Source organism: Orcinus orca, chromosome 20, assembly GCF_937001465.1.
Source record: "Orcinus orca chromosome 20, mOrcOrc1.1, whole genome shotgun sequence".
Classification (NCBI taxonomy): domain Eukaryota; kingdom Metazoa; phylum Chordata; class Mammalia; order Artiodactyla; family Delphinidae; genus Orcinus; species Orcinus orca.
The window spans coordinates 43,688,368-43,708,504 of NC_064578.1; the positions used below are offsets into that span (position 1 = coordinate 43,688,368).

At 55.9% G+C, this 20,137-nt stretch overlaps 1 protein-coding gene across 1 annotated transcript; it reads left to right on the forward strand.

The window, feature by feature from the left end:
- Positions 1-280: 280 nt before the first annotated feature.
- LRFN3 (leucine rich repeat and fibronectin type III domain containing 3) lies at positions 281-7,429 on the forward strand. Its single transcript, XM_004284205.3, has 3 exons — positions 281-1,401; positions 2,965-4,401; positions 6,793-7,429. Exons 2-3 carry the CDS (start codon positions 2,981-2,983, stop codon positions 7,256-7,258), a joined length of 1,887 nt encoding a protein of 628 aa, XP_004284253.1. The 5' UTR covers positions 281-1,401; positions 2,965-2,980; the 3' UTR covers positions 7,259-7,429.
- Positions 7,430-20,137: the final 12,708 nt, after the last annotated feature.

Sequence of the window (20,137 nt, forward strand, 5' to 3'; positions counted from 1 at the left end):
CTGTCCCTCAATCTAAGCCTGCCTTTTTATCTGTCTTTCTCTATCTCTGTGTGTCTCTCTGTCTCAGTCTCTGTGTCTCTCTCTATCTCTCTGACTCTCTCTTTATCCAAGGATTCTCCCTCCGAAGCAAAGCCAGAACGACTCCGTGAGAGGTGAGGCCAGGGGCGCGCCTTTGAGGAAGGGGACCTGCCTACACCTTTAAGTGCGGGCGCGCGCGGGGCCTGCGCCTTTAAGCACGGGCGCGCGCACGGCCCTGGGTTCCCGGCGAGGAGGCCGCGGGAGCGCCCGGACCCGGCCCGCCTGCCCCGCACCTGCCCGGCCCCCGCCCCAGCCCCGGCGGGGGAGGGGTCTCTGAGCGCGGCCCCTCCCCCCTGCGCCCCGGCCTGTGCTGCGGTGCCCCCACCCCGCGTGTCCGTGTCTGTCCAGGCCTCGCCCCACCCCGGCCCCCGGGGCTGCCTGGCCGCCCCCCCGCCCCCACCGCAGCCGCCCCCCTCCCTCTGGGCCAGCCCCCGCCGCAGCCCGGGAAGCAAGTCGGGACGCCGCCACCCCAGATCCAGGACCCGCACCCCGAAATCTGGGGCCTGCACCCCGAGATTGGCTCCAGAGATCTGGAAGCCCAAGCCTGGGAGCCTGATTTGGGGCTGGGACCCCAAGACCTGGAGCCTGAACATCAATATCTGGGGCTGAAATCTCAACATCAGTCCCTGGGACCCCAAGATTTGGAGCCTGAACCCCAAGAATTGGAATATGGACCCCAAGATTTGTAGCCTGAACCTCAAGATTTGGCATCTAAAACCCCAGATCTGGAGCTGAACTCTGAGTTCTGTGCCTGGGACCTTGAAATCTGGGACTGGATTCTCATTTCTATACAGTGGAACCCACTATCTGGGACCCCAACCCTGAGACTTTAGGCCTCAGATCCCAAGATCTGAAACCTGGCATTCCAAAGGGCCTAAACCTGAGTTTGGGCCTGAAGTCCTTGCTGCAAACCCGAATAGTGAAATTTGGGGCAAATCTTGACTCAGAGCCCCAGTATCTGAACCCAGCAACCCAGTATCGGATCCCAAGACTGGGCTTGGGACTCAGATCTTAAACTCTCCACTTGACTGTTGAGCATCCCAGGACTGGAGCTGGGAGACCATGACTCCAAGCAACCCCAACTGGGGCCTGGGTCTCTAAAACTGGACCCTTAGGGGCCCAGTATTTGGAGATCTAGGACCCAAAGTGTCCAGGTCTATCAAAGTATCAAGACTCCGTGGCCACAAATCTGAGCTGAGACACAACAGACGGTCCCTCTACAGAGGCCTTGGGGACAGGGAAGGAATGACCAGGCACCCCCTCCAGACCCCTGACCCCCTTGGAGCTTGAGGACTCTGCTCCCTGGGGTTGCTTCCAGCTCAGGTAAGACTACTGGGAGACCCCATGGTGGGGAGGGACTTGGGAGGAGCTTTGTGACTGGGGGTGGAGGTAAGGATTACCAGGTTCCCCTGGGCACCTTTGGAGTTTCCCCAGGAAACAGATATCCCCTCACAAGGGTCTGCCTCCAGCTCCTGCTCTGCTTCAAACACTCTCTGGACATTTGGCCAGCCCTGCCCCTCTCTAACCTCCTCTTCCCCAGTTGATGGCATCTCCAGGTCTGTGACCCACTCACCACCACCCCCTCCCCCCCCCGCCGGCTCTCCAGCGTCTTCCTACCATCTGTCTTATTTGATCATCTCCAGCTGCCTCTCCTGTCCACCATTCCGCTCTCCAGTCTCCTTTCTCTGCCTCTCCTCTCACTGACCGTCTCTATTCACCTCTCCTCTCTGTGATCATCTTTGACACTTCTGTCCACTGTTCTTCTCTCTGGCTACCTCTGGCCACCACTCCTCTCAGTCACCATCTCTGTCTGCCACTTCTGTCTTTGATCATCATCTTTAACCCCCCTGTCCACAGCTTCTCTCTCCAGCCACCTCTGTCTACTGTTTCACTCAATGACCACCTTTGACATCGCTGTCCAAGGTACCGCTCTCTAATCATCTTTCAGCAGCTCTCGTGACCGTGTCTACCCCAACCCTAAGCCTTGACCTGTGACTGTCTCTGACCATCTTTGACCTCTTTTTCTACCACTCTTCTCTCCAGCCGCTTCCATCCATCTCTCCTCTCTGACTTCCTTTATCCGCCTTTCCTCTCTCGGACCATCTTTCACCATCTCTCTTGCCCTCCACCCACTCCTGACTCCAGCTGCCAGTCTGTGACCATCCTGGCCTTTATTGACCACCTCTCTTCTCTCTGTCTCTATTGTTCATTGGTGTTCTCTGATCATTTCTAACATCTCTGGTTGCCTTTCCTCTCTCTGATGACTTCTCCCCACACCCATCATCCTAACCAGCTGTCCCATGTCCAGCTGTCTCTGACATGTCTGTCCTCTCCTCCTCTCTCTGACTGCCTCTCTGCCTTTTGACCATTTTGGACCATCTTTGACCATCTCTCCTGGATCTGACCACCCCTGGCCACTTCCCCTCTCTGTCCACTTCTGATCTTCTTGACCATCTCTAACCACCTCTCTTCTCTGGTCACGTCTGGCTACTTCTAATCATTCCCACTACCCTGACCAACTCTTGTCTCTTTGGCCATCTCTGAGTATCTCTCTGACCACGTCTAAAGCTCTCTGGCTTACCTTCTATACCCACCTTGACTACTGATCCTGTTCTCTGACTGTCGCTCACTGTTTCTAATCACCTCCCTTCCCTCTGACCATCTTTGCACATGTCTGCTCCCTGGGTTCCCCTGGGAAACATCTCTCTGAGTCTTTGACCGTCACCTCTGGCTTTTGATCTGTCTGACCAGTCCTCTCTCTGACCATCTTTGACCAAGTCTTCTGTTCTGTGACCTTCTCTTCTGGTCTCAGACCACCCCAACCCCCTTTAGCCCCCCCCCACTTCTGGCCTCAGCCCGCCCTAACTCCCCCCTTCTTCCCTGCAGGCCGCCCCTGCCCGCGATGGCCGTCCTCCCTCTGCTCCTCTGCCTGCTGCCGCTGGCCCCCGCCTCGTCTCCACCCCAGCCAGCCACACCCAGCCCGTGTCCCCGCCGCTGCCGCTGCCAGACACAGTCCCTGCCCCTAAGTGTGCTGTGCCCGGGGGCAGGCCTTCTGTTCGTTCCACCTTCGCTGGACCGCCGGGCGGCCGAGCTGCGCCTGGCGGACAACTTCATCGCGACCGTGCGGCGCCGTGACCTGGCCAACATGACGGGCCTGCTGCACCTGAGCTTGTCACGCAACACCATCCGCCACGTGGCCGCCGGCGCCTTCGCTGACCTTCGCGCCCTGCGCGCTCTGCACCTGGACGGCAACCGGCTGACCTCACTGGGTGAGGGGCAGCTGCGCGGCCTGGTCAACTTACGCCACCTCATCCTGAGCAACAACCAGCTGGCAGCGCTGGCGGCTGGGGCCCTGGACGACTGCGCTGAGACACTCGAGGACCTCGACCTCTCCTACAACAACCTCGAACAGCTGCCCTGGGAGGCGTTGGGCCGCCTGGGCAACGTCAACACGCTGGGCCTCGACCACAACCTACTGGCTTCCGTGCCCGCCGGCGCCTTTTCCCGCCTGCACAAGCTGGCACGGCTGGACATGACCTCCAACCGCCTAACCACCATCCCACCCGACCCACTCTTCTCCCGCCTGCCGCTGCTGGCCAGGCCCCGCGGCTCCCCCGCGTCCGCCCTGGTGCTGGCCTTCGGCGGGAACCCCCTGCACTGCAACTGCGAGCTGGTGTGGCTCCGGCGGCTGGCGCGGGAGGACGACCTCGAGGCCTGCGCCTCCCCGCCGGCCCTGGGTGGCCGCTACTTCTGGGCTGTGGGTGAGGAGGAGTTTGTGTGCGAGCCCCCTGTGGTGACACACCGTTCGCCGCCCCTGGCCGTGCCTGCCGGTCGGCCAGCCGCCCTGCGCTGCCGGGCAGTGGGCGACCCCGAGCCCCGTGTGCGCTGGGTGTCACCCCAGGGCCGGCTGCTGGGTAACTCGAGCCGAGCTCGCGCCTTCCCTAACGGGACGCTGGAGCTGCTGGTCACCGAGCCGGGCGATGGCGGCATCTTTACCTGCATCGCGGCCAATGCAGCTGGCGAGGCCACGGCTGCCGTGGAGCTGACCGTGGGCCCCCCGCCGCCCCCCCAGCTAGCCAACAGCACAAGCTGCGACCCCCCGCGGGACGGGGATCCTGATGCCCTCACCCCGCCCTCTGCTGCCTCGGTCTCTGCCTCCTCCAAGGCGGCTGACGCCGGGCCCCCTACCGACCGTGGCGTCCAGGTGACTGAGCACGGGGCCACAGCTGCTCTAGTCCAGTGGCCAGATCAGCGGCCTATCCCAGGCATCCGCATGTACCAAATCCAGTACAACAGCTCAGCCGACGACATCCTCGTCTACAGGTGCAGGGTCCAGGCGGCGGGCAGGTTGGGTGGGGGAGCGAGGTGGAGGGAGGGCTGGAGGAACACCTACTGATACCCCAGGTTGCAGCACTGGAAATGAGGCTGCAAGGTTACAAAGGCAATCAGACAGCAGAGGTAAAAGAACTCAGGCAGAGAGAGTGAAAGAAATCTGGCAACAGTGGTAAAAAAGAAAGAAGGCAGCAAGAATAAATACTAATCAGGCCAGAAGAGTAAAAAGATAATTGGGGGTGGGGGCAAAGTTGAGGGGATACAAACCAACTTAAGTAGTAAAGAGAAGCCGGGTATTTCCAGATGACAGGGCTAGACTCAAGCCAGTCTGCAGGAAGAAAAAGAGATCAAGCGGGAGAGTACACGGATCATGGGAAAAATGCAGTGAGGCAGCCTGGCTGCAAAGGAACTCAGACCAGAGGCTAAAAGGAAAACGGGGGAGGATGTTACATAGAGATTAGGCTTTGCGTTTGTGCGGTGCGACCTGCTCCATGCGTTTGGAGTTCCAACGCGGTGACATCTCAACTTTTGGTTTTCTAAATCAAATTAAACCTAGTTCAAGCTCCACCTCTGGGTGAACAGGAATGTTCAGTCGACCACTGCTGGGGGCTCCCTTCTCCCTTCTCTTGTTACAAACACAAAACTTGGGGTTTACACACTCCAAGAGGCGGGTTACATAACTTCTGCCCCCAAGCCGGAGAGCACATGGAACATCTGCTGTGGCCACATGTGGTCACTAGTGGGCTGTCATCCAGATGTGCTGACACATCCCGCCCAAGTCCAGGCTTGCATGGATGTCTGTGGATGGCTCCCTGTTCTCACTGCCAGGCTGGGCCAAGGGTACAGTCCCTGACACCTGGCTGCAGAGGACTGGGCCTCCCAAGGCCTGGGGTCTTCACCTTGTAAACCCAGTACCTGGGTTCCCTGTGCCTCCCCAGAAGCCCAAACCTCAAAAGATAGTCACTTGATTTCCTTTTCAGTCCCGGAAATCCAACGAGCTTTTTCCACTCCCTTTCGTAGACAGCGGTACTCAGTAGATTCCATGGAGGGCCCACCCCTGAAAATCACACAAGTCCTATCTACCTTGCCTGTCAGGGGACGGGACAAATGCTCTCCGAGATCATCACCCTCCTAGAGATAATCATGGAGTTCCCTCATTAAAACAGTTTAAGAATAAAACAGATTATAAAACAAGTTAAATCTGCAACAGGGCGCCACGCTACAAAAGGAAATATAGTGGAATTGGGTACTAAGGGTAAAAGGGAATGGGAAAAATAAGGATAAATAGAAACCAGGCTAGAGAGATAAAAGAGAATCAGGGGACAGAAGTGGAAAGAAATAAGGCAACAGGGAGGAAAAGAACTCAGCAGCGATGACTGAGGCACATCAGTTTAATGAAAATGGAGCCAGATGACAGGACTCACTGGAAAGCAGGCTGTGGGTATGGTAATAATAACACAGCAGCGGCAGCGGGGCTTGGGGGACATTCATTGGCAGCTTAGAAGGAAATCGGGCATCAGCAGTATGGGGGGATCGGGTGGTTAGATTAGAGAGAATTCTAGGTTTAACACTAGAGGAAGGTCAGGCAGCTGGAAAAGGGAAACCAGGCACCTGCTGGAGGAAAGTCAGAGGAGCAGAGGGAAATTAGGTGAAGGTCTAGAGGGAGACTGGGAGGTGGGATTAGAGGGAAATTGGATGGGCGTGGGGGGGTGTGTGGCTAGAAGGAAATGGGCATCCGGTTAGAGGGATACCAGACAGCATTAGAACAAAACTGGGTGCTGAGTTGGAGAGATGTCTGGCAGCAGGGCTGGAGGGAACTCGGTGGTGGGCTGGCGGGAAATGGGGTAGTAAACTGGAGGGACTCGGGCAGTGAGCTAGGGGAGAGTAGGGTGGGGGGACCAGCGTGAAGTCAGGCAGGAGAGTGGAGAAAAACTGGGCAGCAGAGCTAGAGGGAACTTGGAGGCTGGTGGGAAATTGGGGGGCAGTGCAGGATGGGAACCAGGCAGTGGGGTATAAAATGAAACCCCACATGGGGGGCCGTGGGGCTAGCGGGAAGCTGGGCAGCAGCGCAGAGGGGAAGCGGGCAGCGGCACTAGAGGGAATTTGGGTATTAAGGCCACAGGGAGATCACATGGGTATTCGAGCAGTGGGAAAATGAGAGGGTGGGCTCGGGTGAAACAGGCTAACAGAACGGAGGGATATTGGGCAGCTGGTGGGTATCAGACCAAAGGGAATTCCGGTAGTGGTTACAGGGAACTCAGGGGCTAGGGTGAAATGAGACAGTGGCCTGGGGGGAAATCCTCCAGCTCGGAGGGTTGGGGCAGAGTGCAGGGTGGGTACTGGGCAGCCGGAGGCCTGACTCCCACCTGTCTGTCCCTCCAGGATGATCCCAGCCGACAGCAGCTCCTTCCTGTTGACGGACCTGGCATCAGGCCGCACCTACGATCTGTGTGTGCTAGCCGTGTACGAGGATGGCGCCACGGGGCTGACAGCCACCCGGCCTGTGGGCTGCCACCGCTTCTCCACTGAGCCAGCGCTGCGGCCCTGCGGGGCCCCGCACGCACCCTTCCTGGGCGGCACTATGATCATCGCACTGGGTGGTGTTATCGTGGCCTCGGTACTGGTCTTCATCTTCGTGCTGCTCATGCGCTACAAGGTGCACGGTGGCCAACCCCCGGGCAAGACCAAGGCACCTGCGCCTGTCAGCAGCGTTTGCTCCCAGACCAATGGCGCCCTGGGCCCCACGCTGGCCCCGCCGCCTCCTGAGCCGGCCGCACCCAGGGCCCACACCGTGGTCCAGCTGGACTGTGAGCCCTGGGGGCCCAGCCATGAACCCACGGGACCCTAGCTTCGCGCCCACCTCTATGGCCCTTCTGGCTCCAGGGGTAGCAGGACCCGGACACCCTGTGGGACCTGGCTTCAGACTCACCAAATTGCTCACGGTTTTTAAAACTCTGATGGGGAGGGTGTCGCGGGCACCGGGACACAACAAGAAAGTCCTATTTTTCTAAGCTTGGGCCTGGGCCCTTGCCCTTGTCTCTGTCTGTTGGGGCTGGGGGATCGTTCAGGGGTCTGGAGCTGGGATGCCCCCTCTGGGGAGAGAACCACCCCCCAGTTCTGTCTGAAGTCCCTGGATGAGGCCAAGGATGGTTATCCCTTTAACCAACAGACATTCCTTGAGTGTCCTCTCTGGGCCTGCCCTGTGCTGGGTGATGCTGCAATGCCTCAGGCAGCCCCCAGCCCTGCCCCTCAGACAGTGAGAGCTCAGAGCGAGCAGAGCCGTGGTGAGGAGGGAAGCCTAGGAGACTGCAGGAGCCCAGAAAAGGGGCCTGTCTCAGCCCAGGGTGTGGTCAGGGAGGGCTTCATGAAGGAGATGTGATCTGAGAATGACGTCTGAAGGAGATAAATGGGCAAAGAGCAGTGGGAAAGGTGTTCCAGGCAGAGGGACAGCCCAAGCAAGGGCTTAGGGAGTGCCAGGCACTGGGGGTGCCATGGTAGAAGTGAGGCAGGAAGGGTGGGCAGGGTTCAGGACCTCCAGGCTGAGGAGCTCAGACTCTAACCTGATAGTACTGGGGAGCCACGGAGGAGTCTGCAAGGGAGGGAGAGGGTCAGGTTTGGACTTTAGGAAGATCCTTCTAGCCATTATGAGGAGGGTGGACCAGAGGAGAAGACTGAGGTTGGGAGCCTGGGGGAAACCAGGGCAGGGACCTGGGTGGGTGAGGACAAGGCTGGACCAGAGCCGGCCTGGGGGAGGGCACTAGGGGGTGGGTGAGAGAGACATTCAAGAAGCTGAGTGGATGGGTTATGGAGCTGAAGGGCTGTGGGGGAGAGAAGTGTCCAGGGTAAGGCCCAGGGCTCTGGCCAGGGGAGAGACAGTGGAGCTGCCCTGATACAGGACCGGGGAGGAGGGGCAGGTTTGGGGAAGATGCTGAGGCCAGTGTGGGACTTGGTGGATATGGAAGGCAGCTGTGCTCACCACTGTACCACCAGTGCCTCTGGGACTCGGTGGCTATGGGGGGGCCCAGAGGATCGGCATGCCACCAAGGCGTGGCAGCCAGGAGGCCTTAGGACCCCTGGTCTAAGACTGGAACTGGGGACAGAAATGAAGGCTCTGTCAGCTGTGATGGGGAACTGAGGCCACCAAATTCTCCGTATTTAAGGGACAGGCAAATAAAACCCTAGACTAAAAAACAAAGACTAACTAGGAGCAGTAGGTGAAGGGATGGATTGAAGCAAACCAGGCAAGTCAGACCCAAGTGACTCTTGTGTTTAATGATATCAAGGCTGCGGTGACCTCAGCGAGAGCCGTGTTAGGGGATCAGCTGGGCGGTTGCCACATCCAGCTGATGTGAGAGGAGGAGGGAAGAAACTGTAGACAGGGAGCGGAGACCCCGTGATTCTCGGGGTCTAGAGCCTGGTTCAGGTTGATCTGGGCTTTTCTGCCCCATGTCTCTCCAGGGCTGGTCGTCCCTCAGTCTAGGTCTGCTCTAGGCTCCTCCACTCAGACACCAGGCTTGGAGGTTTGCAGGACTAAACCCTGGGCCTTGGACATGTTGAACCTCACTGGAGATCCAGGAATGGGATTGGCAGTAAGAGGAGAGCGCTCCCTGACTTCAGCCCACCTGTCGTGGTCCAGAGGCAGAGATGTGGAGGGAACTCGGGTCCTGTCATTCTTCTCTGAAGTGATGTGTGAGGGGCATGGTGAAGGGAGCCCAAGACTGGCTGGGCCGTTCTCGTGATCTGGCTGCTTGACTTGTCCTCGTGGGATAACATCCTAGATTCTGGCGAAGCTTTCTAGATGGGTGTAGGCCTTGGAAATGATCCTACGTTGGCCAAGGGAACAACCTGAGTGCCAGGGACCTGATCGGACTCCTGAGTCCTCCAGCAGCATCCGGAGTCCTCCTTCTTCTTCTTGTGTGTTACCCTCGGTGGCTGAGGTCAGGTGAAGCCATCAGGGAGAGCGAGGTGTCTTGGGGAAAAGGGCCCAGGGGGTGGGAGGATGGGATGGATTCCTAGCGCCAAGCTACAAAATACCAGTTTCTGCCATGAGGGGGAGCCAGAGTGCGCCATCCCTCAACCCTCCTTTTAAAATCTGAACAATTTATTGTGTGCCCACTGTGTGCAACGTGCTAGGGATTCAATACTGAACAAATACAGGCCTGTCCTGCCCTCCCATATCTCACCATTTGGTGGGGGAAACAAGGGTCAAATTAACAAGTGTAAAGCACGTATGGTGACAAGACAGGTCATGCAGGATAGAGCCTTGGAACGGTGAGACCCTATAACCAGGGGACTGGACCCAGGAAGAAAGGTTGAAGGAGGCTTCCTGGAGGAAGTAACGCCTCTGCTGAGATGCTCAGGTTGGAGTTAACTACACAATGGGTGGAAAGGACATTCCATACAAATGGAACAGCACTGCAGGAGGCCAGGGGGCTGGAGTGGGGTGAGGATAAAGGGGATGATGCCGTGTGGAGGCTGGAGAGCCAGAAGGGGGCAGATGACGCAGGACCCTGTAGGTGGCTTGGAGGAGCCTGGGTTTTATTCTCAGTGGCACGAGAAGCCTTTGGAGGGTTTTGAGCCGTGAGGAGAGTAGTGCTCCCTGATCTCAAGGAAGCTGGCAGTTCTGTTTGCATGTTCAGGACAAAGGTGAAGCGCAGAGACCAGGGAGGGGGCTACAGTGATGGTCCAGGCCGAAACGTGGCCGGACGAGTTTGGGACCTGAAGTGGATGGATTCAGAGATATGAAACTACCTCACCAGAGGCCTCCATCCCCTACACAGAAGGGGACAGTGTGGACCACTGTCCAGCTACCCTGTTCTCAGGCTAGATTGCAGAGACTGGGAAGAAGAGTTGTAGAGCCTAGGTCTCTGATATCCAAGGACCCATTCCTTAGAAGGGGGAGCTGACTTCCCTGTAGTGCAGAAATTAAGGACCTTTTCTAGGTTCAAGTGCTAGGACTGAGGCCATGGCTGGTCGGGGGGAATGTGGACACAGGAAATGCAGGCCCAGAAGGCGGACACACACCCAGTGGTAGCTTATGACACATTCAGAAGTCGGAGGTGGGAGGAGGCCCATGGGGGCAGGCTGGTCCCTCTAACGTGGTCCCCTTCTGCCTCCTGCACAGGATGCCTGGACCATCCCCCACCCCCAGGCAGAAACAATACAACTGTGGACAAATGGTGACGTGTGTGGAATTTAAAGTTAAAATGTAGCTTGTCCGACATTGCCTGGCTGAGCCCACCAGTTTCCTGAGCTCAGAGAGTGCTACTCTTTCCACTGTCCCTCCTCCATCTGGCTTTGAGGATGCCCTGCACATTTTTGAGGCCAGCTTTCCTGGGGCCAAAGCTCCAGGCTATTGGAGCATTTTCTTGAAGACACTGTAGTCCTGATACCAGGACTCTCCCCTGTCTGGGTCCTACCAGATCCAACCCATGTGTCTGGGTGTGGCTAATCCCCCACAGGCCCTGAGTGTCCGGACATACCTGTGATCCCTGGAGAGGCCTCAGCTAATGCCAAGCCTTCACAGCTCTTTACCTGGGCACATATGTGGGAGAATCAGACAAAGGGTCCTCAGAAAGGGGATGTTTCTTTTCTAGGTTGAACTTGGGCATGGCTCCAGCCTTTGCTTCCTCCCTGATCATGCCTCACAAAAGCAAGGTTAAGTATCAAAGCTCAGTGTTGCCCTGACCTGTGCAGAGTGATGCTGGGAACACAGTGGTGACCAACATAGCCCCAGATCCTGCCCTTATAGAGTTCAAGTCTGGTGGAGGAAGTAAACACTCACCAAACAGTGGCAGCTCAGAGTGGTCAGGGCTGGGATGGGGGAAGCACAGGCAAAAATGATTAGGGCCTGTTTAAGCCCAAGGGACTCTGGGAGCCCAGAAGGGGCTCCTAACTGAGCCTGGAATGGGAGGTGGGGAGAATGCAAGATTTCCTGAAGGCAGGGCCGGCTTCATGGCAGCGGGCCCTGTGTAGTCGCCCAGTGCCCTGTGTTTAAAAGGACGCTGTGCTAGGCTGATGCCCTGCGGTCACCATCATGAAATTCTTAATGAGTTTTGAACAAGGGACTCCACGTTTTCACTTTGCACTGGGCCCTGCACACTTGAAGGATATACAAAGAGAGCCGGGAGAAGAGAGGGTCTTCCAAAGAGAGAGAACATCGTATGCAAAAGAGAGGAAGGGAAGAGAGAGGATTGTGCATTGGAGAGCTGGCCAAAGTTCTGTGTAGCTGGAGCACAGAGTGCGAGAAGGGGGGACGGTGACAGGCGAGCTTAAGAAGTGGGCGGACGCCTGCTGCCAGGCTTACGAACTGTGACTCCACGCCAGGGGCACTGGAGCCACGGGAGGGGCAGGATCTGGTTTGGACCTTAGATCTATGGTGGGGAGGGGTACATGGCACAGAACAAGGTCAGGGTGGGAGGCTCATTTGCCTTAGGAGGGGTTGGGAGTGTCTGGCCACTGGTTAGGCTTTTGAAGAGCCTTGAACGCTTGGGTGACAGACACCCCAGTGTACCAGGAGACTGGCTGGGGAGATTCCACAGTCACAGGCTGAACCCCGAGCTTCATTTTCACTTGAAGATTTTCAGTGTTGAGGGTGGGAGGGGAGTACACAAGGGTAGGTTAAAGGGTGTCACTGGTAAGTACTTGAAACTCTTTTTATATGAGGACTCACATGCATAGACTGATGGAGGTGAATGCAAAATTGATGAGAATTTAGAGCATAAAACGTGAGCCTTCAAAGGACTTTATTCTCGGTATATTCTGGCTTCAACTCTGTGGAACCCCCGGGGTACGCTTCACTCTGGATGAAACATCAGCTCTTTGGGAACTTCCTCTTCATCCACAGCGCTGAATGCTATGGTCCCCAGGGCTGGGAACTCACCGCCTTCCTGCTTCTCCACTCACCTCTTTCTGGGGCATCACCCCCAACACACCCCAATGCCCCCGTTTTCCCTCTCTGCTGAGGCCCTCCACATCGCTGTCCCCGGCCCTGGCACCTCTCCTAAACCCCGAGCCTGGCTTACCTTGGCTTCCTGGACATCCCCCAGGCCTCTCACACACACTGGGTCTCACACTGGCCTCAGCTGCTTCCCACACCTGCCCCTCTTCCCGGGTCCTGTCTCAGGGCAACCCCCACCCAGCCTCCTGAACAGCCCGCCCACCTCCCCTTCCTCCCTTCTCAGGTCCCATCCTGTTCTAGCTCTGGCCTCATCCACCAGGGTCCCTGCATCTCCTCCCTCTGGGCTTCTCATCTCCTCCCCCTGGGCTTCTGGCCTCAGTCTCACTCTCTGGTCCAGGGAGTCTTCCTAAAGCCAAACCTGGCCCTCCTCTGCATGGAACCCTCCATGGTTCTCCAGGGTTTCCGGGACAGGGTCCCAGTTGCTCAGCCTGGCGGCACAGGCCTTGCCCCCTCCCCTGCTCCCTTGCCTAGCTCCATCTCTAGCACATGTGTTCAGGGACCTCCCTGGCAGTCCAGTGGTTAAGACTGCACGCTACCACTGCAGGGGGCACAGTTTCCATCCCTGGTCTGGAAACTGAGGTCCCACATGCCGCGTGGCGTGACCAGAAAAAAAAAAAAAAGGCTAGCACATATGTTCTCCACCTCAGGCTGGAAGGGAATCGCTGCTCCCTGAAAGGCCCACACCCTTATACTCCCACACCTTCCCTCACCTTGATCCCTATGCCCTCCCTCACCTCCTCTGCTTGTGATGAAGAGCCTGGGAAGGATCTTAAGCAGGTGTGAAATGAAGCTACTGAAAGAAAGTCGGTTCCTTCTTGAATTCTCCCCCTACTCCTCCCACCAAAGGCAAGGGCTCTGGGGGGAAAGGGACTAGGGGTGCAGGCTCCTGGGACCTGAGGGAGGGAGGGGCTGGAAACTGTATCCAAGGTCCCTTGCCTTTCCCTGTCTAGAGCCCCAGGCTTGCCATTCCTCCCGGATCCTCCATGGACAGTGCGGCTCCACTATTCTCCGGCTCAGGACTTTCTGGGAGGATGGGAGTGACTGGAAACCATTGTCTTCCCTTGGGGAACTCCACCCCCCAATTTCCAGACCTCCACATAGGGCACATGGTGTCCTCTCCCGCCTGGCTCCAGTCCTAGGGTTCCAGGCCCCAGTCCCCACCTTCAGGTCCCCAAGTCCTTCTCCCTCACACACAGAAAACCAGTTTCTATCCCCCTCCTTCTGCAGAATCCCCAAGGCTCCTGGCACCCTGGCGCCCTCCTTCCCAGGATCCCAAAAGTCCAAGCCTGAAGCTCCTCCCTCCTCAGCAGGCTCAGGAGCCCTGCTCCTCTCCTCCTAGGAGCCCTGGTATTCTTGCTTGCTCCCTTCCAGCCCCTGATTTGTAATCCTCTGTCTCAAACTTGGAGCCATCACCTCCTCCAAACACAACTACTTCCTGCACACCCGAAGGCCCTCCTCTGAAGAAATATCTTTCTTGTCTCTCTTGGCCTTTACATCTCTCCACCACGCTCAGCTCTCTCTACATTCCTTACTCTGCCTGTCTCTCTCCCCACACCCATCTCTCCATCTCCCTGTAATTTTCTTGTATTTTTTCCTCTCCCTCTTTGAGTGTCTCTGCTCATCTCTGTCTCTCCCCTCTTCCCTCTCTATCCCTCTCCCTCCGCTCTCTGTCTGCCCCTTCTCCCTGACCCCGCCCACAGGTCAGGCTGGAGCCAGTGTTAATGGGGACCGCAGTGTGCTGACCCTGGGAGAGTGTTGAGGGCCAGGCCCAGGCATCTGGGACTATAAATGCCCCCACAATGTGCCCGGCCTCAGTCTAGCTCCTGGCAGGTGAGATCCCCAATCTTGCCTTTTTCCTGGGGCTTGGAGGAGCAAGCCCTTCTCTGGGATTCCTCTTGTGTCCCCTTCTACTCCTGCAGTAGGAGGGCTGGAGGGCAGACTGGCAGGAGAGACTGCACTGACTATCCTGGATCTGTCCACTCCCTCTCCAGCCGTGGCTGCCCCGTGTGTGAGCACCTGCCCCGCTGTGCCTTGGTGCCCTGAGTTTCCTATGGGGTGAGTGACCCATGGGAGATGCAGAAGGCTGGTGAGCTGGTCTGGATCTACAGCAGAGGACTGGTTGTGCCGTCTGGGGTTGGGGGGCTGCCTGGCAAGTTCTGCAACAGGGGATTGGCCACAGTGGAGCTTCTTGGGACAGGGCCCTGGCCAGCTGGGACAAAGGACTATTTGGGCAGACTCTGTGACAAGGAATTGGCCAAACTGCTTGTGGGAAGGGGAACAGTCAGGCCTTTCTGGGACGACGGCCCAATGGAGGCAACTTTAAGTTAATGTTTATGTACCATTTTTCCGTGGCCTTTACGTATATTATCTCATCTAATCTTCCCATAGCTCTGTGAAGTGTGGGCTAAACACTATCTCTTACAGATGAGGCAAGTGTGGCCCAAAGAGGTTAAATACCTTGCCCACAGTTCACATGGCCAGGGAGTGGTAGAGTCAGGATTACAATATAATGTGTTTGGCCTCAAAATCCACCCGATTATGCTGACTCCTTCCTATCCCCTCCCGGTTCCCTCAGGCCCAGGGGCTGCATTTGTAGGTTTCCAGGGCCGTGACATCATCATGGCTTTCTTGGAGTACCGGCGCTGAGAAGGCCAACTTCCGGCTGTACGTGTCGCCACCGCTCAAGGGGCCCCTGGTGCTAGTGAGGGCGCACCCAATGCACCACTGCGTGGGTTCGCGGCAGGCGGCGGGCAGCGAGGTGCGCCTAGAGGCGTCGCGGCCGATGGGAGTGACAGTGATGACCGCAAGTAGGCGCGCCTCCCTGGACACGGCACTGGCTCTTCCGCGCCACCTGCTGAGTACTCATTACGTCGTGGTCACGCCGTCGCTGCAGCCCCACGACCCGCACAAGGAGTTTGCCATGGTGGCAGGCGCTCGGCCAACGTGCCTGAGCCTCAAGCCTCCCGTGCGGGTCCTGCTGGACGGCGTCAAGCACGCTGCCCGCCGGCCCCTCCTCGTACACCTTGAGCCTTTCCAGGCACTGCAGCTGCAGCGCTCAGAAGACCTGTCAGCACCTGCGTGGTGGCCACTCATCCCGTCGTGCTGCTGACTGGTCACAGTTGCCTGCAAGTGGGAGACAAGGCCTGTGGCCACGTGTCCAAACTGCTGTCGCAGGGTCTCTGAGGCCCCGTCTACGCCGTGCCTCCGTTCGCGCTGGCGTATCCCGGGCCCCGAGACCTCGTGTACTTGGCGGCTGGCAGCCCCGGCGGCCGACGTTTGTGGAGGAGGCGGCGCCGGAGGAGCGCAGGCTCTGCGCCCTGTCTCCTCACTGCACTTCGACGTGGACCTGGTGCGCCCGCTTGTGCTGCGCTCCTCGGCCCGTCTGTCTGCAGGTGCTTTTTCTGGGCGGGGCCGCGGCCCTCGGCGGCGTCGCCTACGATCCTTTCTTTTCTCTCGGGCTCCCAATGGGCGCGTTCAGTCTAAGTTTAGCGCTCAAGGAGCTGCCAGGCTTTCCCAACCCGCGGCCGCTGCCCAACCTGCACTGGAGCTTCATCCCCGCCGGCCCTGAGCCGCATCGCGGGCGGCATTCTGGCCACAGCCAAGCCCCGGCTCAGGGCTTCGCCTGAACCGAGCTGGCCTAAGAACCGGGTCGCGGGCACAGCGCGGTGCACAGCCTGGAGACGCGCGAGGCGTCCTTCTGAGTGTTCAGCTTAAGCACCGCCCATGGCGGGGGCTTCCGGATCCAGGCCGGTGGGTAGCTGGCGGTGAGTGAGCAACCCTGGGGCCCAAGAGAGTCCGGAGGTGGGCACGTGATGGGATTTCTGGGGATGAGGGTCGAAGAAAATCATAACAATACATTCGCTTGCTCACATAGCAGCCAGAGAGAGAGTTTCTAAATTCAAGTTACGTACCTCCCATGCAATCATTCCACCTCACTCCCAGCAAAACCAAAGTGTTTTATAAGGCCCCACAGGATCTGCTCCCATTACCTCCCTGATCTCATCTCCTCTCTTGTCCTTCCCTCACTCTATTCCAGCCACACTGGCCACCTTGCTTGAGGGCCTTTGCACTGGCTGTCCCCATGATATCTTTATGGGTCGCTCCCTCACCTCCTTCAAGTCTTTGCTCAAACGTCACCTTCCTACTGAGGCCAACCTGACTGCCCAATTTAAAATCTCAATTCCCCAACCTCTACAATCTCTAGCCCTTCCCTGCTTTTTTTCATAGCACATAAAACCTTCTATATACTTACTTATTCTCTTTCTTTGCTACATATTATTCCTTGAGGGTAATATAGTTTTATGATACACAGTTAATTGCACAGTTTTAAAGTATCCAGCCTGGTGAATTTTCGCATGTACGTACACACCCATGTAACCATCACCTAGATCAAGCTATAGAACATTTCCGTCACCCCAAATAGCTCCATGACGTCAGATCTTTACAAAAATGTTTTGCACTGTTGTATCGCTGGCACCTATGAAAGTGCCCAACACTCATTAAACATTTATGGAATGAATAACAATAATAATAGTTATACTTTGTTAAATGTGCACCACATTGTATTCCAGGCACTGGGCTCAAACAGGGAGTTACTGCTGAAGGTCACACGCTCTTTTTCTTTATTACAGTATGAAATGTGAACAATGGGGTGGGAGATGGGATAAAATAATAATAGCTAATTTTGAGTGTTTAACCTTCCTGCTAGCTTTTGAGGTAGGCGCTATAATAATATTGTAATAATTCCTTTTTTTTCCTGGAGAAGGGAGGCGGAAAGGCTGGAATTCAAATCTTTTGCCAAATTCATACAGAAAGAAAGTGGCAGAGCCAGGATTTGAACCCCAGTCCACTTGCTTCCAGAGCACAAGGTTTTAACCACCTTTTTGTTTTGTTTTGCTTTTTGTACTGCCTCACAAAGACTTATAAATAGTCAAGACTTATGAGCTAAGTGATACGTGCTTTTATATATATGTACATTATGTAATGTAAATCTCATGGCCACCGTGGAGGCAGATCTTTCTATTACTCCCATTTTATACAGGAAGCGGTTGAAGGTTGAAGTCAAGAAATCACCACCCAAATCTGCACACGGAGCAGGTGACAGCTGTGATCCCAAAATTCGCTCAGGATGCTAAGGAAGATGTGCCTCTCCACCAAGAACGCAGCCCTCCACGCAGATTCAGTGTAACCGGATGCTGACCATAGTCCTGAATTATGCTATGGGAATCGGGATTTTCCCGTAACGCTGCAATAAGGAGCTACCATCCAATCTCTTTCTGTCCTGAAAAACAGCAGGAGAACAGGAAGATGAGAGAAAAATGAGGGATACTCAAAGGCTGGGGTTTCTTAGAAACAAAGACACGGACTTTAATTCTTTTATTCATAACGGCTCAGAGCCAGGCTCTGGAGCCAAGAGACCTGGATTCAAATCCTGCTTAAAGTCATGTGATCCTGGGCCCATCACTTCACCCTCTGACTCTCTATTTTCTCCTCTGTGAAGTGTGGTAATAACACCAACAACATTATAAGATTTTATGGCATTTTAAAAAATGAGTTAATAAAACAGTGCCTGGCATGCAGTAAATATTTGCTGTTATTATTTTTCAATATGTTTAAAAATATTTACCTCAGGCCAGGCCTTTCCTAAGCACTGGAGATGCAACAATGAACAACATAGACAACACCCTTACCCTGGGGAGCTGACATGTAAGCTCATATTCTAATCCACACCAATACTCTATATCCCATCTTGATGGAAAATGTGCAAAGCCTTACAGAACAAACAAGGTTATTTCTTTAAAGTTCACTTTGTAGATGGCTAACTTCATGAACTAACAGCTATGAAAAAATAACTCCCCTCCCTGGGAATTGGGGGGGGGGATATAGGTCTCTAATTCCCACAGGATATGTACACACACACACACACACACACACACACACACACACACACTTTTTTGTTTTGTTTTGTTTTCAGTACGCAGGCCTCTCACTGTTGTGGCCTCTCCCGTTGTGGAGCACAGGCTCTGGACGCGCAGGCTCAGCGGCCATGGCTCACAGGCCCAGCCGCTCCGCGGCATGTGGGATCTTCCCAGACTGGGGCATGAACCCGTGTCCCCTGCATCGGCAGGTGGACTCTCAACCACTGCGCCACCAGGGAAGCCCCCCACACACACTTCTTAAGGCTGCTTAACAGGGCAAGTTGCAAGTCCTCACTGACCAAAATCAACCTACAGATGTGATTGGACTTATGGGCACAGATATTTTTAAATAATTGATATGGCTGTTTTTAGATGAAGCCTGTGCTCGCCCGCTCATCAAAGTCCTATTCTACACCCAGGCTGTGCTGATCATTTCTGTATTGTCCCTCAGCCCCACCCTTCTCTTTCCGCTGATATGGGCCCCAGTTCATTTTAGACTGGGAACCCTATTAGCTTCTGAATGCTGAGTCTTTAATGCCAGGGAGCCTGGATGCCGAGGGTATGGAGGCAGGTCAGGGATAAGATTAGATGCCAGGATTCAATTCTGTGGCATCCTCGCCTCATCTCATCTCCAGATATTCTGACTGAGGAGGCTGTGGACCCTCCCATGGAATCTCATTCCCTCCTAGCGTCTTCCCTAATGATGCTACTCCAGTTCCCAGTCTCCTATAAGGACTATGCATGCTCCAGTGGGACCACATGTCACCTTTGCAAAGCACAAGGCTAAGTGTGTGCCTAGCACACAGGCCACATATGGAGTCAAGACCATGTCCAGTTCCAACTCGGTATCTCTGAGGGACTCCAAAACAGTGTCCAACTCTCAAACCCTGGTAATGGCCAATCCAGGATCTGAGAGCACACCTGAACCAGGGCTTTTACCTGTGGCCATGGCTTAGCTGGGGCTTGCACAAGGGGCCGTGAATGGAGCCTGGCCTGAATCTGTAGCTGTAGTTGAACCAGCACCTACACCTGTCTCCCTGCCCATGCTCATGGCTGAACCAGAGTCCAAATCCAAGACAGTGTCTTGATCTGGGTCAGAAACTGCCTTAGTGGCCAAGCCGGGGCTCAAGGTTGTGGCAGTGACTGAACCAAGCTTAGAGGCTGTGGCTGTGGGGAAACCAGAACTTGAAACTGTATCTGGGTCCAAAATGATGTCTGTGACCAAATCAGAGATAGCAGCTGGGACTTCCCTGGTGGCGCAGTGGTTAAGAATCCGCCTGCCAATGCAGAGGACACGAGTTCAAGCCCTGGTCCGGGAAGATCCCACATGCCGCGAAGCAGCTAAGCCCGTGTGCCACAACTACTGAGCCTGCGCTCTAGAGCCCGTGCACCACAACTACTGAGCCCACTGCCTTGAGAGGCAGTGGGCTCAGTAGTTGCCCTTCAGTGCCACAACTACTGAAGTCCACGCGCCTACAGCCTGTGCTCCGCAACAAAAGAAGCCACCGCAATGAGAAGTCCGCGCACCACAGCAAAGAGTAGCCCCTGCTCACCGCAACTAGAGAAAAGCCCATGCAGCAATGAAGACCCAACGCAGCCATAAATAAATAAATAGATAGTGGCTGTCTCTAGTAATGGGCAGGGGACCATCACAGGGGGAACCTGCTGGGCCTCTGGGTTACCACACATCTACACTCTGGATGGCTACTCTTTCCCCCTGCCTGGGGGCTGCGCCTACATCCTGAGCAACTGCCCTCAGACCCTACCCAGAGGCCTCCCTTCCTTCCGGCTGTGGGTCACCTGCTCTGGAGGGAGACAGCTCATGTTTTGTCGCAACGCACATCCCTGA

Coding starts and splice junctions, on each gene's coding strand:
- LRFN3 (XM_004284205.3), top strand. CDS start 2,981: ATGGCCGTCCTCCCTCTGCTCCTCTGCCTGCTGCCGCTGGCCCCCGCC. Junction 4,402..6,792: donor GACGACATCCTCGTCTACAG/GTGCAGGGTCCA, acceptor CTGTCCCTCCAG/GATGATCCCAGCCGACAGCA.